This window comes from Vanessa atalanta, chromosome 20 (assembly GCF_905147765.1).
Source record: "Vanessa atalanta chromosome 20, ilVanAtal1.2, whole genome shotgun sequence".
Lineage (NCBI taxonomy): Eukaryota > Metazoa > Arthropoda > Insecta > Lepidoptera > Nymphalidae > Vanessa > Vanessa atalanta.
The window spans coordinates 3,395,674-3,420,101 of NC_061890.1; the positions used below are offsets into that span (position 1 = coordinate 3,395,674).

The 24,428-nt window shown below is 32.0% G+C and overlaps 4 protein-coding genes and 1 long non-coding RNA gene across 8 annotated transcripts in view; 3 read left to right on the forward strand and 2 right to left on the reverse strand.

Moving 5' to 3' along the window:
• The window catches only part of LOC125071946 (alpha-tocopherol transfer protein-like), a 28,026-nt gene extending 20,969 nt beyond the window's left edge, over positions 1 to 7,057 (reverse strand). For both annotated transcript variants that reach the window (XM_047682393.1, XM_047682392.1), the window contains exon 1: positions 6,665 to 7,057. In XM_047682393.1, coding sequence (XP_047538349.1) covers positions 6,665 to 6,957 — 293 coding nt within the window. In that variant the 5' untranslated portion in view covers positions 6,958 to 7,057. The remainder of the gene's footprint in view (positions 1 to 6,664) is intronic.
• Positions 7,058 to 7,691: 634 nt separating this feature from the next.
• LOC125072101 (protein I'm not dead yet-like) lies at positions 7,692 to 11,813 on the forward strand. Its single transcript, XM_047682612.1, has 7 exons — positions 7,692 to 7,703; positions 9,239 to 9,366; positions 10,038 to 10,152; positions 10,923 to 10,987; positions 11,066 to 11,130; positions 11,465 to 11,525; positions 11,687 to 11,813. The coding sequence occupies exons 2-7, from the start codon at positions 9,278 to 9,280 to the stop codon at positions 11,811 to 11,813; spliced, it is 522 nt and encodes a 173-aa protein (XP_047538568.1). The 5' UTR covers positions 7,692 to 7,703; positions 9,239 to 9,277.
• A 547-nt stretch (positions 11,814 to 12,360) lies between these two features.
• Positions 12,361 to 13,776, forward strand: LOC125071972. The gene is made up of 3 exons (XR_007119947.1): positions 12,361 to 12,465; positions 13,063 to 13,148; positions 13,730 to 13,776. It is a non-coding gene; the product is annotated as an uncharacterized LOC125071972 (long non-coding RNA).
• A 950-nt stretch (positions 13,777 to 14,726) lies between these two features.
• LOC125072102 (protein I'm not dead yet-like) lies at positions 14,727 to 18,097 on the forward strand. Its single transcript, XM_047682613.1, has 3 exons — positions 14,727 to 14,972; positions 16,455 to 16,592; positions 17,960 to 18,097. Exons 1-3 carry the CDS (start codon positions 14,805 to 14,807, stop codon positions 18,095 to 18,097), a joined length of 444 nt encoding a protein of 147 aa, XP_047538569.1. The 5' UTR covers positions 14,727 to 14,804.
• Positions 18,098 to 20,239: 2,142 nt separating this feature from the next.
• The window catches only part of LOC125071645 (protein I'm not dead yet), a 38,452-nt gene continuing 34,263 nt past the window's right edge, over positions 20,240 to 24,428 (reverse strand). For all 3 annotated transcript variants that reach the window (XM_047681945.1, XM_047681948.1, XM_047681947.1), the window contains exons 8-15: positions 24,085 to 24,210; positions 23,616 to 23,730; positions 22,673 to 22,764; positions 22,400 to 22,500; positions 21,876 to 21,968; positions 21,515 to 21,708; positions 21,094 to 21,231; positions 20,240 to 20,812 (exon numbers count right to left, since the gene is read on the reverse strand). In XM_047681945.1, coding sequence (XP_047537901.1) covers positions 20,516 to 20,812; positions 21,094 to 21,231; positions 21,515 to 21,708; positions 21,876 to 21,968; positions 22,400 to 22,500; positions 22,673 to 22,764; positions 23,616 to 23,730; positions 24,085 to 24,210 — 1,156 coding nt within the window. In that variant the 3' untranslated portion in view covers positions 20,240 to 20,515. The remainder of the gene's footprint in view (positions 20,813 to 21,093; positions 21,232 to 21,514; positions 21,709 to 21,875; positions 21,969 to 22,399; positions 22,501 to 22,672; positions 22,765 to 23,615; positions 23,731 to 24,084; positions 24,211 to 24,428) is intronic.

The window sequence follows — 24,428 nt, forward strand, 5'->3', positions numbered from 1 at the left end:
CTAATAAATACCATACGATCTGAACATTAATCACTTAATGTATTTATCATGTATTTTGCATTAGTTTTTTGCAGACACTGTATACCTATTGTAAAAAAAAAATCTCGTCGTTTCTTTATGTCTGTCTGAACACGCCAGACTCAAAAACCATAATTACGTTTGTTAAACATGTCGAAAACCAAGACAGTTGTATGTATTACAATATTAAAGTCTTATGTATCCTTTATTTTAAACCGAATACCGGAATGAGTACCTACATAGTATACACGACTGCCGAATATAAAGCGTCTTACGTAAATGCCTATGATGCGGTTATAGAATTCATTCCAATGTTGTTGCTAGTTGCTTGATTACTTAACATAAAAAATAATCGCTATTAATAAAGCTCATGGTCCCAATAAACGAGTTCAGTTTATCTCCATATCAATCAAATGTTATTAACTTCTTTTATTAGTATATGTAATAAAAATATTCCACGTAATCAAAGCGAAGGTCACGGACATATTCGTCTTAAAATTATAATACAAACTAAACTAATACGTCTGAAGTTTGCATTAACGTATAGTTTTCCTTTAAAGTAATATTTTTTATCTGATTTGATCTGTGTACAATCTTGGTGATATTTTTTATCACCGATTTAACCACGGCCACTAAACACAAGTGAGAATGTGAGAATCCGATGCACTGCACAAATCCCTCAAAATCGGAAAGGTAAACAAACCCAAAATATTTCGTGTTTTTCGAGACACCAGTCTGAACACTGCTAAGTTCCAAACTCGGGAAGTTACTGAGAATTTATGGACAGAAAAACTCAACGACTATTAAAAGGCTGGGTGACGATCAGACTATATCAGAATCTAAGTCGATTGGCTAGATAACATAAACATTTATATTTTAAAATTAGGAAGAGGACTGTGCCCATAAATTATACGAAACACGATTTGAAACTGCTATTCACATAAATATAATTTTGTAATAACACCAAATAACCTTTTAGTTAGATAACAAAATTGTTGACAATTTACAATACGTGTTAAAACAACATAAATGAGGTCAAACGTAGAAAAATACTGAGTTTGATGAAATAATTTTGTTGGTATTTTGGTGACAAACAGAACTAATATTCAGGGAAGGAAAATGTTAGTAAATTAGGTAATGATTGAAAAATCTGGAGATATTATAATTAAATATAAACATTTTAAATATATTAGTTGATACATTATAATTGTTACTATTCTTATAAAAAGCCAGAATCGATTTTAGCAATAAGGGTGAACATACATCTCTGACAGATAGGAAGGCGAAACGGACTCATGGAAATACACGCAATATAACTTAAAAATTATTAATAGTTTGGAATGTTTTATATAAAAATGGATGTTAGTACATATATCTGTTTGAGATCAATCGACTTCGACACAATTTGTTTGGAACGAAGTTCTTTTACGCGACTTACAGTAGACTTAGTCGTAGGGCTTTGCGCAAACCCGTCTGGGTAGGTACCACCCACTCATCAGATATTCTGCCGCCAAGCAGCAATACTTGGTGAGAGAGCCAGTGTAAATACAGGCACAAGGGACATAACATCTTAGTTCCCAAGGTTTGTGGCGCACTGGCGAATTGAAGGCGAGGGATGGTTAATGTTTCTAACAGCGCCAATGTCTATGGGCGGTGGTAGCATCAGTTGGCCCATTAAATCACACATCGTATCACATTAAAAAAAAGAAAAAAAAAGTAGAGTGAACTGGCAGAAATCGTCACGTAAGGAAAAAGTGTTATCCTCCTCCAGGCGACCTGACCTCTCCCTCTCTTTCTTTATGTCTCTGTCTCTTTTCTCTGTTTTAATTACAGGGGATTTAAGGAATAATTCTGTCATTGTGATTTAAATATTCTAAAGTGTCTCTTATTTAATACGTTCATGTTTAGCGAAAGCAGCTGCGTTCCAATCAAAGTCAAAGTCAAAAATCTTTATTCAATATAGAAGTGTTTGCACTTGCTTATTGATTGTCAAAAATCTACCACCGGTTCGGAATTTAGCACCTCGGACCTGAGAAGAACCGGCGAAAGAAACTCAGCGGGATATATTTTTTTTCATTTTTTTTAACCATTTTCCATGTAGGTACAATGATAAGTATATTTTAGTTGTTTGAAACAGCCTGGAGGCGATCATTTCACTCCCAGACATCTCCGTCCCTCTTTTTTGTTTACAATATAAGTAGGCGGAGGTGCAATTAAGCCACATAATGGAAAATGGTCACCTACACCAAGAGACATTGACGCTTTAAGAAATATTAACCCTTCCTTTCATTAAACTGCGCCACCAACGTAGGGAACTAAGATGTTATACTGGCTCACTCAGCCTTCAATACGAAACACAACAAAATACTAAGTATTGCTGTTTGGCGGATCTATGTTTACTGGATAACCTTGACAGTTGGCTCATATGTATTTAACTATCAGCTAGACGGCGTAGCAGCACATTAACTTCTTAACAAATTGGTACATACATAGGTATATACAAAAGCAACATGAAATAATACTATATTTAAGCATCAATAGCGCAATGGTTTAAGGTCGCCTGGCGATATAAATAGTTGCAGGTTCGATCCTAAACCCATAGGCTATTGTCGTCCCAACTACTAACACTAAGATTAATTGGAGGGGTAAATAGGTATATTAGTTATTCCTTATAATGGAGCATATCTACTATTACTTATATACTTTAAAAAAAATAGATAATTACATAAATTCGTATCGCTTTGTTTGTACATTATACTTTACCTATGAGGAAATGACTAACGATAACGATTAAAAAATAAATTAACATATAAACAGTAAAAAACATAGTTCCGTATAAAAAAAATATCTATATCCATACATACATATATATAAAAAAATATCTATGTCTAGTTTGAATCCAGGGGAGGGGCATATGTCACTTTTTTAATTCGCCCCTCGGTGGGGTTAAATTGGGGTATGTTTGCTGTAGGCAAAATTTTATAAATTTCGCACAGATAAAGCCGCGGCTTCACTTAGTATATAATGAGTAGAAAAAAAAACAACAGAAATATTTCAAATCTGTTTATGCATTAGAGAACTTGGAAGTTCGGCATTCTCCAAACAAGCCCGACCCAGTTTTATACTTCCCGAAGTATAAACTCTAGGAAAGTAATCCGCTACAACTTAAAAGCTAAACTACTGTGTATACATTTCTAAGTTAATGCTTAAATAAGCCTTTATTACCTAATTTAAAGCTCCGTGCAATGCAATTTTTAACGGACTTAAAAAGAAAAGATGTTAACTACGCCGTAGTTTTATTTTGTTTGTTGTTGTTACCTTAGATTTCCGTCATTTATAAACCGTTTTCAAATTCATTTTTTTTATGGGTTTGATTTTTTTTTTTGTTACGAATATGTGTTCGTACGTCATTCAATACGTAATTTATTATAAGTAATGTTAAATAAACAACTTAGACCTTAAATATACAGATTTGGATGCGTGATCTTAACTGGTGATTGTGGGTTTAAAGCCAGGCCAGCTCTATTAATTTTCCATGTACTTCTTCTTAAAGAGGTAAGAGGCTAAGGCCCAGAGGAACATTACTTACAGCATTTTAGTACAGTATTTTAGCGCATTCGCAATAACGGTTAGACAGGACAGAACGATTACTTACTATGGGCAGTTTAGACCACTTACCTTTAGATGGCTCAGTCGCCTCTCAATAACATGAAAAAAACAGTTTTAGGTTATAACCTATGTTATTATTTTTAAACTAGAGATATTAATACCGACCACAACCGCCTAGATTGTCTTGCAAATGAGACCACATACTTTGTGGTCACAAAATTATGTATACTTTATATAAAAGCAGAGCTTAAAAACTAATTATTTTATATTATTTTTATAAAAACCTGTCTTCTTTTTTTGAATATCAAATCAGTTATTACAGAAAAAGACAAAAAAGTTTATAAGGAAGGTCGTTGGTCATTAAATTTATGAATAATAAACACAGTTACAAACAATTGTAACGAATTAAATAGATGTTTGTAAATTCCAAGATAAATATAAACGATAATCTTATATTATTCTATGAATTAATTAATTATTCTAGAATCTAAGATATTTTGAAATGTTAAACGGAAAATTTATGGTAACGTTGCGTTGCGTGTTTATTGATATTCGGTTATTACATTCAAGAAACGATTCGTTTTGCTTAATCATAGAAAAAAATATATATATCTACGAGATATAAAGAGTAATTCTACGAGGCGTACTCAAAAACGATTAGTGAAATATGGAAACTAGGCTCGATGTAACGAGAGAGATACCTTATATCCTGTTACTGACAATAGCTGCAAAGAAAAATCCAATACCTAAGTCCGTAATTAGACGATAGACAAGGAAGCAGCTATAGCGTATTGCTGCCTCCTTGTCAGACACACATTTATGTTCCCAAAATAAACTTAATTATAATATTATATGCTACAATATCAATGTGTTTTGAAATGAACCGATTTTCAAGTATACCTACGGGGATCAAGGCCTTGACCATTGCCCGACAACCGAATTTTCAAGTTCAATTTATTCTTACTATCGTCGGTGAATAATAATATCGATATTAAATTAATATGTATATACAAATTAAGAAAAGAAAAAAGCGATATTTCTATTCCTCTTAAATCATCAAGAGGTATTTCTTCAACGAGAAAAAAATATACGGGATACTTTTAAATAAATTTTATATTAAACGTTGAGTTCAACTCGACTAATTTAAATGACATTTAAATGTGTGGTTGAATGGCGTTGTTCAATGAAAGTGCTATTTAATAGCTATTTCAAACAAATAGCTTAATTTTTTAACAGAGAATAGAGGTCATTTTTCACCAACGTTGAGCACAAATTATAACGGCTTATTTTTTAAATATTTTAACGTAAAAGTTCAAGACAAATTCTGATTCCGGTTTAATAAATTTATGAGCTTCATTTTGTTGGCCTTTAAATTTTTTATCATATACACACAATATTAAGTGTAATAACTAACGACTGAGAGGCGTAAACTGGATTGTTTTATTCCGTAATAAAAAAACCGCGGCCAAAGGTGATGTTTTCTATAACACATGTCTATGTCACATGTTTTCTATAATATTTATTAAAAAAAAAAAATCTATTCATAATAACTTAATCATCTTATTAGTACGACAGCTTATTCTTATTTTGATTTGAAATGTTTACCCTTGTAATGTGTAAGTTGAGATAATAAAAAAATCTTCCTATTGAAATTAAAGTGCGTTGACTTTTATATATAACCATAATTTCTTAAAGTATAATTCAGCTGCATGGAACATATATTTGTAATAAAATGAATTTAACAAGACTTAGGTATCTAATTTGTCATACAGCTTTTTTATGTTTAAAACATATTCAACATCAACCTTATGATATCTGTGTTAGGTGTAAATTGTTTTAAAAATTTTATTTTTATAATAGGACACTGGTGTTAGAGACCTCTGGCTGGGTATTCCCAAGTTATATTATTTTATCACCAAAAAGCCACAAATTGTATTTCTTTGCTTCAGTTAAAAGAGGGAATCAGCTAGTATAGAAGAAATTAAATTAAAAATAATAATAAAAAAATTAAATGTCTACAAATTTAAAAGAAGAAAAACTGTAGTAGCCATGATAAAAATGATAAAAATGTAAACTCTGATGTACCATTGGGCTTAGGCCTCCTCTTCCTTCGTAACAATAATAACAAAGTACAGACTAATCGAAAGAAGAAATTAAGTGGTGATTCTCTGGGTATGAGAGAGATACCTGCAATTATCAGTTAAGATTCACACATTTTAACAACTGGGTCAAGTTACAACTATTGATAAAATATAATTCGTTCTTGTAACTAAAATGAAGTGAACAATTATCTACTAATGATGAATATTAATAAGCAAGCAATACAAAGTAGACGCAGATATTTATGTCATTTATATATTTCAATTTCTGTGAATCCATTCGAACAATTAACATTAATGAATATTAAAACCACAATATTTCCAATGAACTAACTGAGACTAAGAATTCAAGCTCCTTCGTAAATTGTACATTACTGACAATTATAAGTAGGTATTCTTTGTGTGTGCATTCCGCAATATCATTGGAATATTTTATACACTTTAAGTATATAATTTTATGTTTATATTTAATAGGTATTACTGTATATCATCATGTAGAATAAGTCAAATTTAGATATTGTACTGCCAATCAGCAATACTTAGTGTTTTAATATTCTGATTTAAGGGTGAGTGAGCCAGTGAAACTACCATGGTTATAATATGTCTTAGTTTCCAAGGTTAGTGGCACATTAACAATGTAAGGAATGATTTATATTACTTATAGTATTCAACCATTTTATTTGTTTGTAAAAATGTTGGAAAGCAAAATAAAAAATAAAATAACACAAGGTTTTACTTAAATTTAAAAGCTTTTCATAACCAAATACCTATTTAGTAAGAAAAAATACATATTCTAATTTTAATTTAAATAAATGATGAACATTTAACATATATAATCTAATTAATTATTATGATATAGAGCTCGTATTTTATTATTAATTGTATTAAGTTTTCACACATATACTGGTTAGTATTAAAATAATATTAAGTGTACTTACAATGCCTCTACAGACGGCTTTAGTTCGTCGGAATTTATAATTCTGTTGTCAAATATTTCCGGAGTGTTTTTTCTGATATTGTAGTATTTTTCTATGCAAGTCTTTATCTTCTCAACATCCCCGTAACAAGCGTTATAAAATAAAAGCAATTGTTTATCTGTAAGATCCTTTGGCACATATTTTGATTTGTCTAATTTTTGTGTCCAATCTTTTATATGATCGAAATCCGCTTGTGAAAATATATCCAGAGAAGCAACTGCGGCATCATAGTCATACTCTAATTCAACTGGCATTTTTTATTTGATTAATTTATTCGTTAATAATATTATTTACGCGATATTTCAAAACAGAACGCACATCCAACCTTCTCACTGTTCATTTGACAACTGAGGTTTGAAATTTGAAAATGACAGCTTGTGTTTCGTATGTCATTGTTTGAAGTCATTGATCGGCGAAAGCGTTAAGCAGTGTTGCCAGAAACCGACTTCTCAACGATGTTCGCTTTTCTACTTTTGACACTAATTTATCCGTAAAAATCTAAAATACAAATTTACAATAACATTTATATTTTGTTCTTGAAAACTACTGTAAACTATTTTTCAATTTTAAATAAAAATATATTTAATTTGAAACAACTTTTTTTTATTAAAATGAGAAATTGCTTTTATCTTAATATTAAATTTTGTCAGAAGTAAATTAGTTTAAAAAATACTTTAACGTGTTTATTTAAATTTTAGTCATAGTGGACTAGATTATTGAACTTATCAAACTTGATATTACTTTTAATTTTAATTGTTAAACATTTTAAAGTGAAAATAATGGATATAAATGTTTCGTAAGTTTATTATTATTTAAAGTTTATTCAAGAAAAATATGATTTCTAAATTTAAAATTGTAAATTTATTACAGACAAGGCAATCTCGTTATAAATACCAATAAAAATTACGTTTTAAGATTTTTTAAAATATATTCAAAAACTATTGTATTTTTAATATCTTGTCTTTTGTTGGTACCGATTGCATTCATTGGTAATAATAATGTAAGTATTAAAACTCGTGGATTATTTCGTCATTAAATATAACTATGTATTTAAATAAAGATTTTTAAAATTATTTTAGGCATACCTAAGTTTTTATATCTTTCTCATCTGTGGAATTTTCTGGATTGGAGATGTTCTTCATCCTGGCTTAATCTCTTTAATTCCTATCGCATTTGTGACGATTGCTGGTGCTTTTGACAGAAAAATAATCGGCGCAGTATGATTGTGTTTATTCAAATATTTTGTATTAATCTAAAATTCCATGGACTCGGTTTTTAAGGGCCAATACGTCGTGCTCATGTGCTGCAGAAAGAATATCACCCCTGCTGACTCACCTATAAAAGCCTGTTGGTAACTTCCATGATGTAAAGCATGGGCAATAAATGTGTCTGACAGGAAAATATTTGTCATTTGACAGCATAAACATTTTATTCAGAGGAATACGAACAGCATGAAACCTTACCTTAGGAACCTTACGATTGCCTTACAATGTAAAGTGTGGATTGATCTAATAAAAATATTTTAGAAATCTGAGAAAACAAGTAAAAACTTTGATCACAAAAAGGGCAAAACAGGCCGAGGAAATCTCATTTATTTTTATGGTATTTACAAAAATCTGGATTATATCTGGTAGGGTTATATAAGTTGAGATCCAACGGTAACGATAACGGACGATACTTGTTAACATTACAACAATGTTACATTTAATGAACCTTTTATTGTATAACACCTTTACAGAATAAAATCTTCATCCTTTTCCCCCGAAATACCTCGACAGCGACCATGGTCATCATCGTCCTCCATGTTCAGCCCCGGATCTGTTAATTAAAACGAAAATAAACGTCTCAAAGAAATAGAGTGGGTGTTCAAACTGTTTCAAGAATGCTATTTCATTAATTGGCTCTGAGACCCTAAAGTTATTTTACACGGCCTTACTCTAAAGTGAATTAGCCCGTAACGAAAAAGTGTAATGCCCTGCCCGGCGATATCCCTTTCTCTATCTTTCTCTCTGTCTCTTTCTATTTAATGTAATATTATTTAAGCTTATTTTTTGTTACTGTTTTAATATACATTGGATTTTTAATAATAATTCAATACTTAGTTGTACCGACAAGGCACAGATTACTTCGCCGATGTCACGTAGGATGGAGGAGACTCGCATGAGATTGATCGGCATGGTTGAGATAATTGTGTCTGTTATCTAATATAAAACGTGTAACGTTCCAATAATATGTCTCAAGCCTGAGCCCTTTTTTTAAATTAAATAACATGCTTTCATAGTTGTCATTTCTATAAAACTTGTGTAGGCGGTTATTCGTTAAGCATTGCAGTGTCTTCTTCTTTCGATGTCAAATGAATTACGACACAAAGAGAGAATTCAGTGTCTAACGAAACACGTGATAATCGATGTTTATAAGTAAGGTCATCTATTTTTAAATCGAATACCTTTAACTTCTACACATTATGCAATAATCGATTATAATTGGTCTATAATCGATTATTGGTAATGCATTTATTGATAATTATACCTACAGATAGTAATACGAAACTCAGTGCTGAACTGCTTCGGTGTGATGATGATCATTATCGCTATTGAACACAGCATTTTACATAGAAGAATCGCCATTAAAATACTTCTACTGTTTGGCTGTTCTCATTATCGGTAAACAACGTTCTAAAAAAAAAAAATATCCCACAACTACAAAATCTTATTTATTGATGTTACTATTTGGTACCATTTGCTGCAAACCTGTTAGAGTAGATATTATTATATTCTACCGTCAATCAGCAGTATTCAGTATTTTTGTGTTCCGGTTTGAAGGGTGAGTGAGACAGTGTTAATACAGGTACAGGGAACATAACATTTCAGTGGCGCATTGGCGATGTAAGGAATGGTTAATATTTCTTACAGCGGAATTGTCTTTGGGCTGTTGTGACCACTTACCATAAGGTCTATACCATAAAACATATATACAATAACTTATACTTGTATGCAGCGTTATTGAATGGGTTGGTGCTAATTTTGTGGTTAGGATGCGAATGTAAGCAGCGTTATTGTTAAAATTGAGATGCGAGCGCATTACAAAACAAGAACAACAAGCAGGAGAACATTTATAAATTCTTGGTATACTTTTTGACGACGATAACAATCTATACTAATATGATAATATCCAAAGTAACTATTCCCGTTAGATTCAATTCGGTAAGAATGCAGCCTACTTCTTTAATTCACCCCTTGGTGTGCTATAGGTGAAGTTTTATAATTTTTTCATCTAGTAAATGACTAAAATATATATTCGTATATGTAAATGCAGACACGCAGTATGATTTCAGATTAAGTTTCCTTCTGTTCTTCAGCACAATGGTGCTGTCCATGTGGTGTACGAATTCGATAGCATGTGGCCTTATGATGCCGTTGGTGAGAGCTATTCTAAAGGAGCTGGAACATGTTCGTAAGCAAATATTTTTCTATGAATTCTTTATTCAATCAATACTTGTTCGTTTTTTGTTTATTAGTTAAACTTATTTATTAAAAGTATTAGAATTGAACCTTTCTTTTTATTTATAAAAATAGAGCTACAGAAACAATATTTTAAGCAAAATATTGTTACAACTTAAAGTATTTTTTCTATGTATTAACATGTACTCAGAAAAAATCTAATTACCTTTTCGTTTAGACACAATTTATTTTTTATTAAAAGCATTACAATAAAATATTTGCTTTCCAAGGATGTAAGACCTTACTGATCTTATTATCTTGCCCCAGTATGGGTGTCAATTCAGAAAATATAATGTTTTTCTCATACTTATTATAAGGCGAGATAGATATCACTCAATAATTTATTAAAAATTATCCATTTTATTTTAAAGTACACCTAGCAAAATGATATATTTTAAAGTATACGAGTAGCTCAAGTATAAGAGCCGAGATGGCCTAGTGGTTAGAACACGTACATTTTAACCAATGATTGAGGGTTCAATTCCAGGCAAGCAACACTGAATTTTCACATGCTTAATCTGTGTGTAAAATTCATCTCGTGCTCGGCAGTGAAGGAAAACATTGTGAGAAAACCTGCATGAGTCACATTGTTTCACATGTGAATCCACTAACCCGCGGCGTGGTGGAATATGGTACTACACTTCTCCTCAAAGAGAGAGGTTACATTACCGTACCATTACCGTACATGTTGTTAAGTATACGTTGATATTGTTTTGTAGATGGGCATATTGGATGTATTTGAAACAGCTGGAGTGATACAAACTTACAAACACAAAGATAAAACGTTAGTTATTACCCGGAATATATAAATATATAAAACAAGGAACATGTTGTATTTACATTAAAATTTTGACAATTTCAGCCCACAGAGACCAACTGATTTTACGATATTTTATTTCCTCGGAATTGCATACTCATCTTCTATTGGTAAATATAATAATTTAACCAGAACTAGGTTCTGTGTTTAAAAGTGTAGTGACTTAAAAATCGATAAAAATACCAGTCATTTATCCGAACATTTTTTAACTTGTAGAATGCTATATTATTCATGAAAATTAGATGTCATAAATTACAGTAATATCATATCATTTTTATTATTAATATATTTGCCCACGAGAGTCGTAATAATCATTGTTTATGGGATTATCTGAATATCTATGTTAAGTTAAATAATACCTAATTATTTTAATTCTTTAATCTTTATAAACATTGTACACGTAATATTATTACGAAAAAAAATAATAATTAAAATTTGTTTTAGGTGGAATGGCTACTATTATTGGAAGTGAAACGAATAAAATTTTCAAGAATTATTGTGAAGTGTTAGTATAAGTTAATAAAATACATACGTCACAAGACCACAAACTGCTGTATAAACAGACACAAAAAATAGCTTTCTAAATAAATGTTGTAAATTTGATGTTCAAACGGAAAGGTTCCGAAAATAGTTAATTATTTGTGACATAAGTATACACTTTATCAGGATCTTCCCTCGGAGTCCAACGATAGAAGTACCACAACTCATGCTGCTTACCCTGCCTGGCGTTCTAATCATGGAGATGTTCCTGTATTTATGGTTGAATTTCTATTTTTTGGGAATGCTAAGGTAGCTTAAAATCACTACTTAAATAGGTCTAATGTGTCCCTTATATAAATTGGAAGGACATTTTACTTAATTTTATTCATTTTAAACTAAGCTTCCCCCATACCATGACTAAATTTTAAACATTTAATAAATATATACTAATCATAACATGCGAGTAAACAGTAATTAAACTTGAACAGATTAAACTTATGCCTGAAATTAATTGATGGACACATTATCCGAGAACTCAATAATGTTCCTCGTTCGTTAAAAACTAATGAGACCTTGGACATGTATTCACTATTGAGTTCTTAGTTTGGTTTAGCTACTATTTACTGTTTTACATCATACTGATTTTATTACTACAGAGTCCCCTGCCATAGACTCTACGCTAACGTAGACTTCTATAAAATATCTAATCAGAAACAATGAGATTTAAACATAGACAATTTTATAACTTTTTACTAATATTAATTACTGTCGGAACGTTATTGTTTATTTTATAAATAATAGTGATTGTTAAAACGTTGACGAAGTTTTTCAAATATAGTAGATTTTTCAGGGTGCAGAACTACACAGCTCTGCAAGCAACCCTGACAGGTGACGAGGAACAGTATATCAGCATATTGTTGAAAACAAAATATCAACAGTTAGGCAAAATTAAGTTTCACGAAGGGGTAATATGGAATTAACATATTATTTATATAAATATGATAAAACACTCTTGAAAACTCAGCCTTTTAAAAAGCCAGCCATGTCTTACAATTTTCGTTTTCCGCGCCTGAAATGACAGCCCACCAATTGGGTTGTCATTTCTGACATTTCCGTTTTTTTATGTTCCTAACATAATTAAGTAGACGAGCCATCTGATGCTAAGTGCTCACCACCGTCCACAGACATTTGGTGCTGTAATATTAACCACATCGGCCATGCGCGCCAACTTTGGGAACTAAGATTTAAACCCTTGTGTACTGGGACTAACTCACTCATCCTTCAAACCCGGAACACAAGAATATTAAATATTGCTGTTCGGTGTAAAATAGGTGTTACTTACACAGATGGGGATCAAGTAAAGCAAAATACAGTTCACGAATAACCTATTCTAATGGAAGGGGGAAAAAACATAAACAAACCTTAGATTTTTGTATTTCATGCGATTCGCTAATAACTCAGCTACATTGTGCAATACTCAGAGCAGATGATAAATATATCTTTATTCATACCACAACAATAATAACAAAGGGACCATTGTTCATTTTTATTGATATTTTCAGGTCGTTGGCACAATAGTCATCTTAACTGCATTATTTCAAGCGATTATAAGTTCAACGTACGCAAATGAACGCAAGCATTTAAATATGTTAGTTAAGTAATATTAACACACTTATTGATCCTACTAAAAAAAAATAACTCTAAGCAATGAACGTCTATCTATTAACAACAAAACAAAGTACTTGTTTTATTAACATAAATATGACCACACATATTTTATATAGTTAGTTTTTTTTTTTTATTGTAATATATTATAAAACAGTACATCTGGCATGGATTAAGCAACGAATGTACATATAAACGAATTGGAAGGTTATTAAAAGAAGTTATGTATAAATATACATATCTTACTAAAATGCTACTAAAATTCTTAAAAAAAAAATAGTTTTTTTAAAATACTACATAAATTTCTAAAAAAAAAAATAGTTGCATTTTTTTTTTAAATAAAAAGTTAGTACCAGTCCATGTGTATTGTATCGAAAAATAATCGAAATAAATTAATATCGACATCAATAATCGAAAAAGTAGCTTTCGTTTCGGAGTGATTACGACTGTAGATATAAATCGGGTCCTTTTTTATTTATTACAGGAAGACAGTAAAATACCACATAAAGCAATATTAAGATTATTTACATTTATAAATTTAATATGATGTGTATTTTGTTTCAGTGTCCTAAATTCTTCAACGCCATCTTTAATAAGTGCATTGCTTTTATTTATCATGCCAGTTAACTTAAACTGTCTTAAATTCTTTAAAAATAAAGGTAAATATAAATATTTTTAAATATAATGTACTAGTACCATGAGGGTCTCTAGACGACTTTTAGTTTAAAGAACAAACAAAAATATTTTTTTGTTATTTTCCGATTAGGAAAGGTGATTCTCGGATTTTCTCAAATATTATGTGCGTGTATTATACATAACAAACCTTCCTCTTTAATGAATATATTTTTTGTTGAAAACCGCATTAGAATCCGTTGAGTAGTTTGAAGAACTAAAGTTTACGTACAAACGGCGGGAAACGACTTTGTTTTTTACTATATTGCCGTTAATATAATAATTAATTATTATTTTTTCGTTATTACGTTAAAAGTACACGCATAGGAAATACATTTTTAAATACAAAGAGATAATCTATAGGAAAATAAATTGATATTTATGTTCTAGCAACTTCCTTAGTTGTCTGGCGGATTGTTTTACTAATTAAATTTTCTTATCAACTATATGAAAAAAATAAAGTTAGATCAGTTACAGACATAATAAAAGATATAAATAAATCGATAAAGTTTTTACAGTAACTTATTTGTTTAAGAAACTTCGGAGCCAACACCCACATCGTCTAGCAACGGCTGTCTCACTTGGTCCTTAGTCAAAGATAATATGGAATGGAGCGTACTCTTTGTTATTGGTATCTCTTAGTAATTATCTTTGACTGTCACGTTATTCAAGTGTCTAGCCTAGGTTAATAACGTCGCGTCGTAAAAAGTAACTCTGTTAAGACATTTTCAATAACAATTCAAAGATATTGATTAATTATTAGTTTATTACTACAAAGTCCTCCGGCATAGACATTACTCTACATAGCTTTCTGGCGTACTGTCAAATAAATACCTAACCGAATCAATCAAAGCCAATGATTAGACATAGACAATTTTACTACATTTCACTAAATTGTATATACCTTACATGTTAAATAAAATATTTTCTGTATTTTAAAGGTAGCAGCAATATAATATTTGAAGCAATGAGAGAATCGAAAATGACAGATGAATTCGAGAAGTTTCTCTTGTTATTTGCAAACCTTCCGGCCCCAGTGCTGGCACTAATAGTCATCGTGTTCTGCAAAGTCATGACTGAGTTTGGGAGTAACGAAACAGTCATTTACTGCTTGTTGATACATATTGTAAAAGTGGTAAGAAGTATTGAAAACAAGCGAGAACAACTTAGTATATGAGTGAAATTAATTTTCGCGTGAGACGAATTTCATTTTAGAACGTAATATATATACTTACAATGGTTTTCTTAATGCTAACCGGCTATACCCTTATGTGAAACTCATAAGCTAAATATTAAGAGAAACATATATAGAAGAAAATTTAACTTCTACCTAAATTTAATTACATTCAAAGTAATTGCAATCGTTGTATTTCACGTCATCCGTGCTTAGTTCGCCTGCTAACTTAGGATTAGGGTTACCAGAATTATCTTCTTAAAACTTGGAAGTCCTGGAACAAATATGAAGTAGAGGTCCCAAATATTTTTTGCATTAATTGAAATTATTTTTAGCAGATCTCAGAAATCAGAGAGCATTTTACTAAAACTAGGTTCTACTTCGTGATTGTGTGATGATTTGTTTCTTGTCTATGACAGTATTTCATAATATGGAAACCCCAAAACAAGAACCCATCTTCTCGGTTCGGTCGTGCTCTTCTTCTATAATTGGCATTTTTTTTTATACATGTTACGAATTCTTTTCATCTCATGAAAATATGAAATAATTCATTATTATTAATGCAATAAGTTACATACCTACATGTTTTTATTAACAGATTATAGTGGCAAGATCAAATAACGGGACAGTAACTTTAATTGCTACTTTGAGTTTTATTTACATTTTTTTTTTATTATATTAGTATATACACGTCCGTACGTTTAGCGTATCTCATTTTTATTTTTTTTAGTGGGCCTCCATGTTTTTATTACCTATGATATGATTACCTTATGATATTAGTTTTTGTAGCGCTTGATTTTTATATTTTATGTTGATACATTGGTTCTGTAATATCAGAAATTCATCGAAAACCAAAAAGTTAAATGGACTTGTAAGTGTTATAATCATCTACAGTGACGCTTATAGAAGTTAATTCATTACAAAATATAAGTGCATATAAAATGCAAGTGAAAAACTGACTTCCTATTTAATATTGTGTGTGTGAATAACATGATTTAACATTTTTTTTTTATATTGGTAGGCGGACGAGCAAATGATCCACCAGATGGTAAGTGGTTACCGCCGCTTAAAGACGTTGAGTCTGTACGGAATATTAACCATTCCTTACATAGCTAATGCGCCACCAACCTTGGCAGATGTTATGTCCCTTGTGCTTGTATACCCGCTACAAAGACGGGGATTCCCCCAGCGTATTGGACGCGTTCAGAGAAGTAAAAAGAACATTAGTACCGCGTAAAAAGCCTAGATAGCTGCAGTGTTGACATGACTGTAAAAAATTTATATTGATGAAATTATGTAGGTACTAAGCACATTTTTAAAGTGTCTTGAGGCCCCCCTGTTAGCCCGTCACTGTAGCTGACTAATTCTTCAGACCAAAACACAACAATGCTTAGTATTGCTGTTTGCTGATAGAGTATATGATGTATGTATTAATTATTGCAGAGTGTTAAAGCGGAAGTGAACCCGCTCTATTTAATGATATGCGCTTCACTATCTACGTCGTTACCATTCCACCTCATAACCGGCACACCCTCAAATGCCATGGTATCAGCTTATGTGAATATACCACCACGGAAAATGGTACCTATATATTTCTGTATGTTTTTAACCTTCCAGTGTTAACAAGATTTAAAAAAAGAAGTCTCTAGTTTAAACTCAGAGAAGAATTATTAATTTTACCCTTTGCGGCCACTGAGCAAACGTATTAAATTACACAAGGGAAATAATATATTAATAGTTAATGATGCATTGATACTTAACAGTGTAAAAAATGATTTTTTTCTTTTGGTAGGAGGACTGGCATATGGACCACCAAATGGTAAATGACCACCACAGCCCATAGTCATTGGCGCCGTAGAAATTGTAACGAATCTTTACATTGCCAATGCGCCACCAACCTTGGGAACTGAGATCTGATGTCCCTTGTTCCTACATTTTGATCGGCTCATTTATTTTTCAAACCGTATCTCAATAAATATATGGTTGTACCTACCCAGTAGATCATAAAGCCCCAACAAATGCAAATACTTAAAAGATTCTGGAAAAAACATACGTCTATTGACGTCACAACAATAACTTAGCTTAGTGGTGGATTCGTATTTACTCCATCTGTCTCATGTAATTCTATAAAATAAACTTTAGTCTCGCTGTATAACATCACAAAGAAACATGAATGCGTTTATTAAAATTCTATCACATAATCTAAAATAATGCAGTTGAGCTGACTGAATAATCTTCAAACCTATCATAATAATAATAGCCTTTATTTAACAATCTTACATAATACATTTCTTTCTTAAATATTAAATTTTAATATCGGACACCAGTTTCGCAAAGATTGTCTTGCTTCTCAGCATAGGCCTCCCCAAAAGCTTGCCACAAATTACGATCTTCTGTCTTTCTTCTCTATGTCAAACCTACTGCATAGCAGGAACTTAACTCTCTGTTATAGTAGCTAGGAGATTTTTTTTTTTATGGCATTGGTTGGCGGACGAGCTTATGGGCCACCTGATGGTAAGTGGTCACCACTGCCCATAGACAAAGGCGCTGCAAGAAATATTAACCATTCCTTACATCACCTATGCGCCACCAACCTTGGGAGCTAAGATGTTATGTCCCTTGTGCCTGTGATTACACTGGCTCACTCGCCCTTCTAACCGGAACACAACAATATTTATATATAAAGTTTACTGTTATTTGGCGGTAGAATATCTGATGAGTGGGTGGTACCTACCCAGACGGGCTTGAACAAAGTCCTACCACCAACCACCAAGTATATGAACTGGTAATGTTAAAAATCTCTTCATCTGAAAGTAAACTTTAAAATTTTTCGTTAAGGAAGTTTCAGTTGCAACCATTATTCCTCTGCCAGACTTTATACAGCTGTTTCGAATTTCCATCCCATCGGATTATAAATATTACTATTATGTGTTAATAATATGTTTCAGATGATCGCTGGCATTGGACCATCAATAGTAGCAATATTAACAAATTTATTCACTGTTTGTATTTGGTCTAAAGCGATTTGGCCAGACATTGGTGTATTTCCGGAATGGTCACATCCAAATTATATTAAAGAATTTTAGTCAAATCCTAAATAACTATAAAAAAATAAAAAAAACGATTGCTTCTTTTCATACTTTTATTTCGTGTAACGACTAAAAATACAAGAATCCGCACCACTATTTACAAATTAGCATATTTACACTTGGCAACATTTAACTAGTTTCAATATAAAGTTTATAATACAAATATATGCTTCATTTACGGTAAATTTCAATAGAATACATACAGCAAAATGACAATGTTGGGTGTTAATAGATGTTTTTTTTTTAATTTTCATTATTGATATAAAATTTTAGCATTCTATTAAAATCGGAAGACATATTTGGTACTGGCAATAAAGGAATAAACTACATAATATTATTTGGCATTATTTTGACACAATATAATTGATGTAAAATATTTTAATCGGTAACAGTATTAAAGTTTATTATTCAAAATAAATGCAAATTAAGAAATGAATATTAGCTTGGAAATCTTTTTTATTCTTGTAAGGACAGTCGAAGTTGCCCCTTTTTAAAAATCAGTATTTTATATTCAAACATTTACTTGTGCACATTTACAATTTTAAAAATGTTAGTACTTATAATGATTTTATAAGCCTAGAAAATATATAGGTTATTAATTCACAGACAAATGTACCCTAAAATTAAAAATAAATACAAGCTGAGTATAGTTATCCTCACATCTAGGTTTACTTTGAATAATTATATTATAATAGTGTAAGTAATAATTGTTTTTTTTTAATATACCTTTACAAAAATTATTAAAAATTTCAAATGTAATTATTTAAAAATATCCTGGCATAAATTATATATATATGTATCATTGAGGATGACTGTACGACATTTTTATAGTACGATAAGTATGCATTTTATAAAATTTAATATAAAACAAAAATACATACAGTCTTCTCGTTTATTATACAATAAATCAAATTTATATTATTATACATAAAGTAGTTTATTCGCAAATTGAAATGTAAGACATGTGTACAAAAGTGGTCGTTACACACACATAAATTGCCAACATCAATTTCATTGGCATGCCAGAGTTTATTTGGTAAAATATTACATACACACGTAATTTACAGGGTTCTATCAGTCACGAAAACTTAATATTACATATTCAAATTTGTAAAATATATTTACAATAAATAAAATAACAAATTGATGAATTTTAATCCAGGTTATAGGAAATGGCTTAGAATATCGCAAATATTAGCCATAATGCTACTGGCATGCCAGTGACTGGCAGTTAGCGTGAAAATATCATCACACACCCTGGTATATTCATCTATAAATATACCAAACATCATTTTTTATCATAACTATCCCATGAAAAAATATATCAGATCTTTTCTAAAATATCATTAATCTAAATACAACTAGGAACATCCGTTTGGATATAAAATATTTCATTACATATAATATTGAACAACGACATCGATTTGATTGCGTTTTCCAAATAGGGGGAAGGGAGGCTTACCCACTCTAAAAAAATCCAGACTAAGCTATTATGTTATTATTTATTAATAATAGCTTTTAATTGTGTTAAGTGTTAACATAGCACAGATTTTATCGTCAATGTTACTTGGATGGAGAACACACGAAAGATATTGATTTTGAGAAATAATCGTAGCAGTTTATTTGTAAATCCTCATCAATTTTATATCAACTGTTAATTGGTTTTATTTATCACTTATCAACTGACAGACGTCAGCTATAACGTCAGCGGCCGGAATTTTGATACCTAAAGTATCAAAATTCCTTTTTACGTTAGTAAAACATTCAAATATACACAACGATATGCTAACTCGATATATTATGCATAAGTTTATGGAACAATTGAATGTGACGCAAATAAATAAATGTCGCTGATTTGTTTTTAATATAAACTAACTATAAATCCACACCCGCATCACCGTTCAAAATATTTCTCACTCAAGATTATATATGAACAATATCTAGACCCCATTTCATTTCAAAATCATTGTATTGTAAACAATCTTTACTTTTCGATTAATTTAAACTAAAAGATAATAATAAATTAAAAAGAAAATAATAGCTAGATTTCGAAAAAAAAAAAACAATTAATAGTGATTAGTTATGAAGTAGATTGTTTACAAAATAACTTTATTGGAATGAAGTATATATTTATATATAGATATATAAATATACATTTTGGTAATGTAATTTTACCCATAATATGAAAATATATAAATGCTTCGTTTTGTATTGAACACAACAAATGCTAAGACAGCGCTTACGTATTTTGATGTATACAAATAAATGTTCTTATAAAAACTCCTACAAAACTACCATAAACGTGGCAATAAAAATACTATCAGGTTGACAACACTCCCATCGACATAAGCACCAAAATTGCTTGCAACCGTTGCTCCAAATCACCATAATATCATATACAAATTTAATACAAATTTAGCTCTTACTGAATGGGAAATAGTTACACGTGAACGTACTTTTACTTACCTGCAAAGCTAAAGTTTTATTAGCAATATTTGACGCAGGTAGCGTACAATTGAAAGCATTGTTTGGATCCAGAGTACTCGCCGTGACATTACAGTTCAGGGTGACGTTTTGGGTGGTCTTCTGTGACGAGATGGAGTTATCTAGAGCCAGGATGTCTTCTGGTTTGAAGATAAGAGAGCCCCAGGTGGGATAAGCGCCCCATACGATCAGTGTTGAGATTATCTTGGGGCCGATACCGCCAATCGCCTGAAAAACATCATTATCCACCATTCAATAGTTATACGACTAGCGTGGAACTTTGTCTTTCAACAAAAAGAGTACGTTGGTCAGTATGTAGGCAGATGATATCGGACGGTTGGGAGCGTGTATGTAATAATAGGACAATAACCTCCTTACAAGGGAGACAACTGGCACGCAACATGGAGGTCAGTAAAGTCACAAATAAAATAAATAAAAAAAAAAACACACTAGAACAGAGGACAAAATGAACGATAGTCGCGGTGTTTCGGTGAAGTGTGTGCGCTCACCATCTTGGAGGTGGGGATGTGCGCGACGCCGGCGACGATGGCGTTGGGCGGCGTGCCCACCGGCATGTGGAAGGCCATGGAGCACGCCAGCGTGGCGGGCACCATCAGGTAGCGCGGGTCCATGTCCAGCGTGCGCGCCTGCGGGACACGGCGATGTCGTTATCAAAACGTCAATCATTATTAACAGGGGAGGAAGCCCAAAAAGTTTCTTTTACGTCTCAAAAAATGTCACTTTGTAAAAAGTTTAAGCACGACAAGTGTATCGAACATTGACATCGATACATAGACATGAATAAACATTTACTATAGACAATTATTGAGACCAATATATGTATTTAGCTTTTTTTTAGTTTGGTGCCCAAGAATTCGACGTATTAATAATAGATGCTTGTATATAGGCAACAAAAAACACACGACGTACCATGTTAGCCAGCACCGGTAGAATTAGATTAGCGATGGCAACGTTGGAGGTAAACTCGGTGATGAACTGCGTGACCAGCACCACGACCAGCAGAACCAGAGACGGCGGCAAGCCATGCAAACCGTTCAGTGACGATCCGATCATTGACGATAATCCTGTAGCCTTGCTGCCTTCAGCGAGTGCGAATCCACCACCTGGAAATAAAGCGAAAAGTATAGAAGTGCGAGAATAAATAATATTTGTAGTCTGTAGTTGTATGTATATGGATTTGAACTATCTAGATTTTTAATTTTCAATCTTGATGGTGAATCATGATAAAAGTTGTCTATAAGAAATAGCAGTTCATAAAAATAAAACTTACCCAGCAGGAAAAGCAGACCCCATGGTATCTTCTCCTTCAAGATGTTCCAGGTCACAATTCCGGTGGAAGGCTTCGACATAGATAACTCTTCGTCTATGAACATAGATATTATAAACAAAAAAACAGTTATTGAAGTTGCACCCATAGTTTAAAATTTACAATGATATTAATATTTGACCTCATGAAATACCATTGTTAATATGTAGTGTTATGGAAGATTGGGATCTTCTGCGACAGGTAAGGTAAATACTTAAAAGGTCTCAACAAAAACCTTTTCAAAATTTTTTTCTTTGCACAATATGTGTCGAGGTCAAAAATATATTGTGTTTTGTGATAATTACATTGCCATTACATACTCGTACCCCGAAATGCGCCAGCGCTAATGCGGTCTCATCGTGAAAATACTTGAGATTTCTATAACATAATGCCTTTTTTTTTTGCGCAGACACGCCTGATCCATAATATCTTATACGCAGTAGGGTAGTTTTTGAGTTTATTTATTCAAACGAGTAGAATATACTTACAGGACGCAGTTGAAGAGAAGAACTTCATGAAGTCAACCGACATGGGTATGATGAACATCAGCACGACGATAAACATCGATACCACACCATCCTTCACTTTCCTGCGTTACGAAATGTTGGTGAACAATCATAAAAATGAAAATTTTATATCAGGATCAATGTTAAGTAATGCTACGTCATAATCATTAATTATATTTTTCATTATCTCATATTACTATACGATATTATACGAGAACTAAACCAGTTTCAAGCAAGTTGGCAAAAGCAACTTACATGGTAGTGATAGCGTCAGCCCATCCAGGCATAAACCCTGGCTTCCTGAAGATGTACAAGAACACTGCGAACAGGAACAATGATCCCGAAGCCTATAACACAAAAAAGCCTTCACTTAAAATGTGTAAACATACAAATATTCACATATACAAATATTCATATAAAGTATTATGTAAATACGTAAGATAACTTCGTGGTGGGGCTTTGTGCAAGCTCGACTATGGAGGTACCATCTACTTATCAGATATTCGGTCGCCAAGCAGCAATATTGGTATTGTTATGTTTCGGTTTGAAAGGTGAGTAAGTCAGTGTAACTACAGGCACAAGGGACACAACATCTTAGTTCCTAAGGTGGCGCATTGGCGAAGTAAGGGGTGATTAATATTTATAGCAGTGCCAATGTCTATGGGCGCTGGTGACCACTTAACATCAGGTGGCCGGCCAGTAAAAGCCCAACAGCTGTGCAAAGGCCATCTCTACTTAATGAGATTGTTAATCAAAATCTATTGGAATATTTCTTATAAACTTTTGTATCAACAATTTTATTGACTTTATTTTTCATATAAAAACTTTAATATATGGAATATTTACGGTTTTTTTTTTAATTTGTTATATATTTATTCTAAAGGATAGATTAGATGAATGACGACGGACATACAAATGATGATCAGATGGTCAGTGCCTTATTTAAGGTACCTAAAATAATTTAGAATCTAAAAGACATGACAACAAAAAAAAAAACCAAAATCTTGTAGTCAGACTTGGCCTGACTGTCAGAACTATAAGTTCTAACTGAAATTGCCAATGGGTTGCCAAACAAAGAACCTAATGCCCAAGACGTAGGCGCAATCTTTATACAGACGTTCATGAATTCTAAGAGATGTAACGTACAATAGCCATTAAGGCGGCATCTATTATCTGACAATATTGTCATATAACATACCTTTTCGTGGAAAGTAACAGGACCCAAGCCCTTGTACTGTTCCTTGATGATTTTCATGGTGTTGAAAGATCCAGAAGACGCCCTGTTCACTCTCTTCGCAGCTTCACTATTCGGCCTGATGACAATATTTTAAACATAACTTACAGGTTTATTCACACACGAAGGTGTGCTCCTCAACGCTGAATTAAAGGCAAAAGTAACAAAAAAGTAACAAAAAAAGTGCTGTTTACTCTAAAACATAAAGACCCAATATCTCAAGTTTCTCACAATACTAACTTCATGTTTATTTTATTCGCTTTGTTGTAACTTGCCCTTAAATGGCACTGCAGCTCATCAACTACTAAGCCGTTTACCAATGGCCATGACAATTAATAAATTGTGCACATAATCAACGAGTCTTTTCGGATAATAAATATAGCATTCTCTCTTTTATGTTTTATATGTATGTATATATGCATAATGTACTCACCGGAACAGTCCCATGTAGGTCACCTGCAAAGACACCCAGACCAGTATCTGCATGAGCAGCATGGGCGGAGTACTGTACGCCATGAACCAGAAGAAGTCCACAGAACCGGACACTTCCGGGAACTCTCTGCAACAGATAAAATTGTATTGTTAGAAGCCTGATGGCTCGACAAGAGGTAGTATATCATAAAAATACTTAATTATTTTTTTTATAATATATTTTGGGGAATATCTGTATATTGGCTTAATTAAACATTGAAAATATTCAAATTGAAGATCTGAATGAATCATGGAATCAAAATAGAATTGATTGTTCAACCTCTAATTTTCGGTACTATTAATAAT